The following is a 9,501-nucleotide window of genomic DNA, read 5'->3' on the forward strand; positions in this document are numbered from 1 at the left end:
TTTAAAAAAATACTGATGTCTGAAGAAGAACAATGCAAGAGGCATTATATTCCCTGATTTCAAGCTATATTATAAAACTATAGACATAAAAACAGCATGGCACTAACATAAGCATAGACACATAGACCAATGGAACAGAATCAAGAGCCCAGAACTAAACCCATGTATATACACAGCCAATTAATATTTGACAAGGGAGACAAGAATACTCAATACAGAAAAGACAGTCTCTTCAATAAATGGTCCGGAAAACATGACCGTTCACCCCATCTTGTACCACTCACCCAAATTAACCCGTAGTGGATCAAAGACTTAATGCAAGACCCAGCCCCATTAAAATCCTGGGAGAAAACGTGGAAAAAAATAGGTCTTGGTCTCGATTTCTTGAATATGACACATAAAGTGCGAGCAACAAGATAAAAAACAAGTGGAACTACATCAAAAAGTTAGCATACATTCATGTATTTATAAGCCATCCTGATTTTTATTTTTCTGAGAACACTAGGCCTTTTAAAGGGGGTAGTGGTGATAGTTGGAGACCCTGAAGTGGAAGGGAACTGACATTTATTAAGTGCTTACTCTGCTAGGCATTATGCTAGGAGCTCTATCTAGCTGGTACCTTAACTCTTAACCAGTAGCCCTGGGTATAAATATCATTGTAAGTGTTCATAGGAGGAAACAGAGACATTTAAAGGTCATGTAACTTGGTTGAAGTCAGGCAGCTCAGAAATTGAGGTTTGGGTATTTTCTATTCCCATTGCTGTGAAAATTATATAAAAAAATATGTATATTGTTCTCCTGGTCCCAGTTCCTGGCACAGAACTCCTAAAACTCTTGTAATTTCCTAAGTGATAAGAACATTAGGAGCATCTTTAGTTCTAATATTTCATTTTTGACCCTGATTCCTGACACAGACTCCAAAATCCCTTGGTATTTTGTGGGTGATAGGAGTGTCTTTTGTTCTAATGAAGCCACTCTTGAGACTTCTGGGTGGGGGCTGGGCATCACAAAGACCAAGCTGTTAGAATCTTGGCATTTTTCACTTCAGTGATTGATCATGCCTACATAATAATGCCTCCATAAAAGTCCCCAAAGTACAGGATTTATAGAGGTTTTACGATGGCGAACATGTGGTGGTTAGGGAGTATGGCTTGTTCAGAGAGGGTCTGAAAGTTCTGTACCCCTTCCTACATATCTTGCCCTATGCGTTTCTTTAGGCTATTCATCTGTGTCCTTTATAATAAACTATAAACATAAATATTTCCCTGAGTTCTGTGAGCCATTGAAGCAAATTATCAAACCCAAGGATGGGGTCATAGGAACCCTGACTTATAGCCAGTCATTCAGAAGGACAGGTGACAAACTGGGACTTGAGATTGGTGTCTGAAGTAGAGAGAGTCTTGTGGGCCTGAGTCCTTACCTTGTGAGATCTGATGCTAAATCCATGTAGATAACATCAGAATTAAATTGATATATAGGACATGCAGCTGGTGTGACAGAGAATTGCTTGGTGTACAGAATAGGCAGTTGTGAAAGAAAAGTAGATTTTGCTCTTGGGCCATCAACAGGATAATTGGAAAAAAGATGGCGACATGTCTGCAGACCTCAGAGTGAGTGTGGCACCGCCTGCATGATCTTTCCCATTTGTCAAAGCCTGAAGAGTTGCATACCAAGAATAATAAATTGATTATTTATTACTTACTATTACTATTTATTACTCTTCTCTCGAGAGACTTCATGATTATCTTGACCTTTAATTCTCTCTGGTACCATTTTCTAACATTGAAGAGACATGACAGTATGAGGCTCCACACACAGGAGCTGGCTTCAACCTTTGCAACCACTGTGTTATATGATGGGTAAAGTTCCTACACAGGGCATGAACACTTCGATGCTCCACGCATCTTCCTGCAGCCATGACATAGAAAGGTAGGTAGGCTGTGGGTTAGGCACAATTTCTGGGTGCTAGTCTACAAGTCCACATCATTCCCTCCCACTGGTTGAGATGCATCCATCTGTAACTACGCCATGTTTGAAAATAGCATTTCAAGACATCACTTGGGCTTTCCATCTGCAGTAGGCTTCCTGCCTCTAGAGACTGGTATTTCTAAAGTCAGAATCAGTGAGACAACTTTGTGCACACCATGAGTGAAGCAGGGTTAAAGTTCCTGTCTCTTACACTCCATCTTCACCACTTCTTGTCACTGAATCTGGCTCATATTTGGTCAATAAGGGCCATAGGGACTCTTTCCAAAGGGTCAGGACGAAAGATGGTCTTAGATATGAGGGCAGGGATCCTCACCTCACACTGACCTTCTTTGAGAAAAATGCAAATCAGTGAAACCAAGCAACTTTACAAAGAGACATGCAACAACAGTGTCATTATGCAAAACAGCATACTCAGTAGAAGCGCACGCCAGGATCATGAGGAAGCCTCAGTAGAGAGGAGCGTCACCCGGATGTAGACACCTGCAGCAGTGACATTAATGAAGTAACAAGTGTTGTGTATCTTGAGATGGAAGAAATAATGAGTTTTAGTTAATGGAATGCATCCTGCCAGAGAATAAGGCCAAAAGATAGATTCTATTTAGTGAGTAAAAAAAAAAAAAAAAAAAAAAAAGAAAGAAAAAGAAAAAAAAAGACTTTATAAGTTTAGTTCTTTGGTTTATAGAGAAGCTTGTTGCTATGTGATGAAGCAGAGGAGAGTAACAAAGGGATGTTTGAAGATGTAACCTATGCAGATTGCACCCAGAGGCCTCTGAAGGGTGAGACTGCCTCACCTGGTGATGTCTTCTAATTATCATGTCTATAAAGAGTTATTCATTGATGAGCTCTGAGTAACCCTTAGGACAGAGCTGACCACCAGTTACCTTTCCTGGGAAACCCAATCTGGAAAGAAGTCTCAAATTCTGTATTTCTTCTTGCTAGAACTCCAAAAGCTTAGGTTTCCCAGATACATATCTCACCCTTATAGAGATATTTGTTCAGGTTTTGCTCAATGCCCAGAGGACTGGAAAATATTCATTTTCACAAAGATATATTTATAACCACTTTGAGGGGGTCTTATTCCAAATTAGGTCTTTCTCAGTCCTAGGGGACCATCTATCTCCTGCCACAAATTTTGAGAGAAAAGTTTTTGGACCTTAGCAATCAGTTGCCTTGTTCCCCCAGTACCAAGAGCTAGTGGGGTGTGGGATGTAGTACAATAATAGAGATGAAACTTTCTCCTGGGCATCTTTCTGCATGGCCCTTGAAGAAACCCTGCCCTACTGCTTTGGTACTCCAACATTTGTATTTTCTGAGATGCAAAGAATCACATAGAATGTCAGATTCTTATTTTGTCTTTTAATTTTAACTTCTAACCCAGTTTCTAGACCTTATAATCTTTCTTAGTTCTGGCAATGACACAGTTGTTCTCCTTTTGCGGGGTGGGATGAGGGATGTGGTGGTGGTCAAGGTGAAGAGAAAAAGAATGCACACAGGAGTCAAAAGAAACTGAGAACAGGCTTTGCCACTTCATAGTGGGGGTAGAGATTAGGAAAAATGACTTCACATCTCTGGACTTTAATGCCTTATTTATTTCTTTTGTAAAATTAAGATAAGAATATCCACTTTATAGAATGGTAGGAAGGATTAAACAATATTTTTGATAAATCCCCCAACACATATGGTAAGTGCTCAATGAAGAACTTCAGAATCAAGGAAGTAAGGCAGGAAAACCACCCCCATAATCGATAACTCCAATAACTCAGTGCCCCATTGAGTTCCATGACCAGGTTCTTATTTGGGATTAAAAAAAGATTATTGTTCATTTTAATTTGTTTCTGGCTTATTGAACTCATCTCTCCTGGTCCAGATCAGGCAAAGTTCAGGGTCATCCTCAAACTGATGAGCTTCTCAGAACAACCTATTGAAAACATCAATGGCTACCCAAGTTTGAGTTGCATCCTGATGGACAGGAAATAATCCAGGCTTAAATAACTGTATGGCAGGTGTTTGGCATAGTGCCTGTCACATAGAATGTGCCAGGAGATGCATGTACAATGAATGGACTTGTTAAAGTTTTATTGTTCCTCAAACTAATTTTCAAAGACACACAACTGAAGAAAGAAGTAATGTGAAATTTTTGGTAATCGAAACCCAGCAAAGAAGCAGTTTCTTCCCTGGATAGGGAAGGCTGGGTTACTCTTAGCCCAGGTGAGCACCACTGTGGTCATAGGGATTTATCTCTTTTGTCACTCCTGTGACCAAAAGGAGCAATCATGCCTTCAGTGTGAACTCTAGTCAAGGAATAAACCTCTGATGGCCAAAAGGATTTTGTTCTTTGAAAAACGATGAAAAGCTTCTGACTTTCCATCAACAGACAAGCTGATATCAAAGAGCCAGGAGGCACCTCAAATTCATCAACATTCCTTTAATGAGGCGGTGAACTCTTAATGGTAAACTCAACAGCTGAGTAACAGGCTGATGTTATAACAATAGGGAGAGAATCAAGGCACTGAGGTCAAAGCATGGAGCCAACACCCACCTGGGATGGGGGTATAAAAGGCCCAGGAGGGAAGGAGGTTGTCAGACTCAGTGGCTTGGCCTTTCCAGCTGCTCTCAACCTTCTGTGCAACCTCAGCCTAACACCATGACTTCCTGCTACATCAGCTCATCCCAGTGTCCGGGCAGCACCAGGTTGCCTGCCCCAACAAGTGTCTATGGCCCCTCCATGGACCTTGTGACCCAGCCTGGGGCAGAGGCCAGGGCTGCCTCCCTGTGCCTGTCAGCCACCGTGGCACATGCCAACCGACCACGTGTGGGGGCGACCCCTCTGGGAAAACCCAGCCTGTGCATGCCCTTCAGTTGCTGCACCGCTTGCCCCTTGCCAGGGACCTGCAACATTCCTGGCAACATTGGAGTCTGTGAGAACTATGCGGAAGGCGCCCCGAATGGCCACGAGAAGGTAACCATGCAGTTCTTGAATGACCGTCTGGCCAACTACTTGGAGAAGGTACGCCAGCTGGAGCGGGACAATGAGGAGCTGGAGACCAAGATCCGAGAGTCGAGCAAATGCCATGAGTCTACCATGTGTCCAGACTACCAGTCCTATTTCCAGACTATTGAGGAGCTCCAGCAGAAGGTGAGGTTTAGAGTAGCCTGGGGTGTGCTGGGTCTGAGGAAGGTAAGGGCTTGGGAGGCAAAAATTTCCTGAAGGCTCAAGGAGCTTTGGGTTCTTGGATTCTCTCGCATATGAGTGTAGAAGCTACCTGAGCTGGAGCCCAGAGTATGACGTTTTGTGTGCGAACTGTCTTCCTGCTTTTCCTCAGATCCTGTGCAGCAAGGCCGAGAATACCAGGCTGATTATCCAAGTTGACAATGCCAAGCTGGCAGCTGATGACTTCAGAATCAAGTAAGTAGGGCCAGAAGAGGGCTCAGAGTGACTCCTTCCTCCACCCTAACTCCCAATGGCCGAACACTTGATTAACAGAATTATTGTCTTATGTCGTCCTTTCTAAATTCACCAAACAAAAAATTTAATTACAAACAAAACTAATAGAAGGTGGATGAGAAAAAAATACCACCAAGTTTAGCATGTATAGTATAGCCTAGAGTTAGCCTTTCTTCATTTATTTTCCTAAAATGGAAGACAAGGCTTCCTGAGCTCACTAACTGGGGGCAGAATAAGGTGACTTCCAGAATAAACTGAGCAAGGACAGTCACTGAATTTCATATGTAATTAGAGGATCAACTTACAGATGGGCCAGGGTCCAGATTTACCTATGGGGCCTCAAATACCAGATATTTCTACTAAACAAAGATCAGAGATAGAGAAGTAGTCCAATACAAGGAATAAGGGAGCAAAGTGCTGACTTGGCACCTGGTTGTTGCTTATTCTGGTGAAGTGATAGTAGCTGGTGTGAGTCCGGTCTTGGATCCTAAGATACATTGTCATAGGGAAGCCAGGTAATCTTTTGGAATCAAAGTTGCCTCAGTGCCCGATGGCAAAATGATACCCACTAGGAGTGCTTTGCTAGACCATGAGCAGAATGAGTAGAGGGGTGGAGTTTCATTCATCTCTGAGGCTAGAAATGAGCACAGTGAGCAAATGAGAATTCTGGTTGGTGAAGGAAATGGGAACGAGGGGCAGCTGAGAGGGGATGTCCTTGGCGTCCTGCTGACCTTACATTTCCTGTGCTGGAAGGCATGAGAGTGAGCTCTCCCTACGCCAAATGGTGGAGGCAGACATGTGTGGGATGCACAAGCTCATGGATGACCTGAGCCTGGCCAAGGCTGACCTGGAGGCCCAGCAGGAGTCCCTGAAGGAAGAGCTGCTCTGCCTCAAGAAGAACCACGAACAGGTCTGGGCCCAGGACTGCAGACCCTTGGGGGAGGGCCCTGGACAGGAAGGAGAGTACTGCTCACCTTGGGGCTCTAGGATTCGAACCTAGGCTCAGTTGGCATCGGGATGAAGAGTTCATCTGGGTCTGGGAGTCAGGCTGACTGTGTGGGAGGTGGTGGAAAGAGAGTTTCTTGTCTGTAAAGGTTTGCCTTGTCAGTTTAGGAAGGCGTCCAAATGGGCTCTTCCCAGTGGACCGTGGGCAAGACCTTTCATATCAGCACACGAGTGGGGGCACCCCTCAAGCTATTAGTCTGGAGGAGAGGTTCAGGTGCCATCTGCTCTGTCCAAAGCCCTTTCCTCACTCAGGATGTGGTTGCTTCTGTTCCTGCAGGAAGTGAGCATTCTGAGGAGCCAGCTTGGGGACAAGCTCCAGATTAAGCTGGACGTGGAGCCCACCGTGGACATGAGCAGGGTGCTTCAGGAGATGCGGTGCCACTATGAGGCCATGGTGCAGACCAACCACAATGATCTGGAAGAGTGGTTCCAAGATCAGGTGAGGACACTGCCTTGGAGCAGGGAGGGACCTTGGCTTTCCCGTGGGAAGGTTGCTGATCATGTCTCTGTGGCCTTGTGCTTCAGTCTGAAAGCATCAGCAAGCAGGACATGTCGTGCTCCGAGGAGCTGCGGTGCTGCCAGTCAGAGATCCTGGAGCTGAGACGCACAGTGAATGCCCTAGAGGTGGAGCTTCAGGCCCAGCACAGCCTGGTAAGGTCCTACACCCACACCACGCTGCTAGTGCCACAGACCATGGCCTGCTAGTGGCATCTTTCAGGAGTCCCACTCATCAGTTCCACTGACAGGCAGAACTCAGGGACTGGGTCCTTCTGTCCTTGGGGAAGGTGTCTTGCTGTCAAGGTTAGTTTGATCCTGAAAAGCGGTTCCTTTTACAAGTCAACTCCACTTTCTTTAGAATAACATGTGGAGGTTCAGGCACTCATTCATTCCACAAGATTTCACTGGGTTTCAACTTGTCAGGTAATGGGAATCCAGGGATGACCAGGACACTGCTCCTCAAGCTAGATTTTTTTGTGAAAAGTCATGGTGACGTTGGCGGTGATTCCTCTAGAGTTGTGGGAATGTCCTGTCACCTCTTGGAATGTGCCCCATGGTGAGACTGGCCATGATTTTCACTGCTGAATTTTGGGACATCTTGGTCTCTAACCCCATTATTTCCCATTACAGAAAGACTGTCTGCAGAACTCCCTGTGTGAAGCTGACGCCCGCTTTGGCACCGAGCTGGCCCAGATGCAGGTGCTGATCAGTAACGTGGAGGAGCAGCTGTCTGAGATCCGGGGTGACCTGGAACGGCAGAATCAGGAGTACCAGGTGCTGCTGGACGTCAAGGCCCGGCTGGAGTGCGAGATTGCCACGTATCGGAAACTTCTGGAGAGCGAGGATTGCAAGTATGTGTGATCTAGGCACTTGGACAAATCATTTGTTCAATTCTAATGAGATTCTCAGGGTAGTATTCTCAGGCAGTGTTGTCTACAAAGAAGAAGGCAGTCTATGCTTCTGCTGAGTGACCCATTGCTCTGTCCTCTTCTTATACTATGCATTGTTGAGAGAATGTGAAGGGAGTGACTGTCCACTGTCCGTTGCCAGGTCTTCCTTGGGGCTGCTTGGCTTAGCCACTGACTGGGGAGAGCAGATATGTAGACATGTGGCTACACTTCCAGCAGGGGATTTGAGTATAGTCTCCAGCAAGACTTGCTTTTGCTCTCTTGTCAACCCTTCTTTGTATTTTCTATCCTGTAGGATAGAACCTGATTCTCATATAGAAAACCTCATTCTGGAAGGCATTTTAAGATTACTCAGTCTAGTCCTAGGGATGCACAGTAGGGGTCAATGGCCAGGGCTTCTGTTGGGTCCCTGTCCTGTAGTTTTGGAGTGGGGACTTCTTCTTTGTTCTCCATCACATATCACTCATTTCCCATCCCTAACTTTGTTCACCTTTTCTATCTTTCCACAGACTCCCTTGCAATCCATGCTCCACCTCTGCCTCCTGTGTGACTACCCCCTGCGCACCTCGTCCAAGCTGCACACCCTGCAACACTTGTGTGCCTGGGCCAGCCTGTGGAACCAGCACTGGGAGCCGGTTCTGAATGCCCATGCACCAGCAGGGGCGATTAAAGTGAGGGGATGCCAAGGAGAAATGTTTATTATACATCCAGGCAGTATGGTTTCTAACTATTGCTGACTTTCTCTATGCAGAGGCCTTTCAAAGGCCACAAGATATCCGGAGAAGTAGAATCTTAGTTGAGAGTCTTCCTTTTTAGCTCTGAATTTTCCCAGATCAGTTCCATGACCTTAGTGGCTGGATCCCAGCCACCAGTGGTGGCTTGGGGATATCTACATTGGAGAGACTCTGGTATAGGATCAGATTGAGGAAGTATCTTGGAGGAGAGGATAGGGTGGGACCCGAGATTTCATTTGCATTTCAAATACCAATTTTAGTTTGAAAACTTTTCAGTTTGTGACCAGGAAAGTGAGGAACAAACTTCTGTGTTTGGGATTCTTCCCAATGTACTAATTATCACATCTCCAGCCTTGGGTAATGGTTCTTGCAAGGGGGCAATGGAACTAGATACTACGTATCTGACTACTTCCTCTTCTACTTCCTTTCTCCTATCCTCCTGCCTCCCTGCCTTGGAAGTGGCTCCATTTCCTCTCTAGGGTTAAATGGGAGCTTCCCTTGTATCATATCTGAGCCTCTTCACTCAGAGTTTCATCTCTGACAAAGGACCAGGCTTGCCTCTTGCTATGTAAAGGGAACTTTCAGATTAAAAAAAAAAAAAAATCTTCTCCAGAAATCTCGACTCTCCTAACAATTATCTGGTTATATCTATCTCTTCATCTAATTTTACAGTAAAATTTGAATGCTAACTTTATTTTTTCTAGTACTTTCTCCTGAAATATTAAAACCTATTGATTAAATAGGTCACACTGCCTTGTGTGACAGACTTGATGATGTAGGGTAATGGAAAATACAGCATTACGATTGTTTCAAAATTTTTAGTCTTGCTTACTTTCTATGCCCCCACATCATGTCTTCCTACCCTCTCTTTCCTCATCATGATGCCACCACATTGGCCAGTGCATTCCTTGGACATGCCTGA

At 44.9% G+C, this 9,501-nt stretch overlaps 1 protein-coding gene across 1 annotated transcript; it reads left to right on the forward strand.

Moving 5' to 3' along the window:
* Window positions 1–4,633: 4,633 nt before the first annotated feature.
* Window positions 4,634–8,487, forward strand: LOC132004436 (keratin, type I cuticular Ha8-like). The gene is made up of 7 exons (XM_059380865.1): window positions 4,634–5,125; window positions 5,313–5,395; window positions 6,188–6,344; window positions 6,717–6,878; window positions 6,965–7,090; window positions 7,568–7,788; window positions 8,355–8,487. The coding sequence occupies exons 1-7, from the start codon at window positions 4,634–4,636 to the stop codon at window positions 8,485–8,487; spliced, it is 1,374 nt and encodes a 457-aa protein (XP_059236848.1).
* Window positions 8,488–9,501: the final 1,014 nt, after the last annotated feature.

The sequence above is a fragment of the Mustela nigripes genome, chromosome 16, assembly GCF_022355385.1.
Source record: "Mustela nigripes isolate SB6536 chromosome 16, MUSNIG.SB6536, whole genome shotgun sequence".
In the NCBI taxonomy this organism is placed as follows: domain Eukaryota; kingdom Metazoa; phylum Chordata; class Mammalia; order Carnivora; family Mustelidae; genus Mustela; species Mustela nigripes.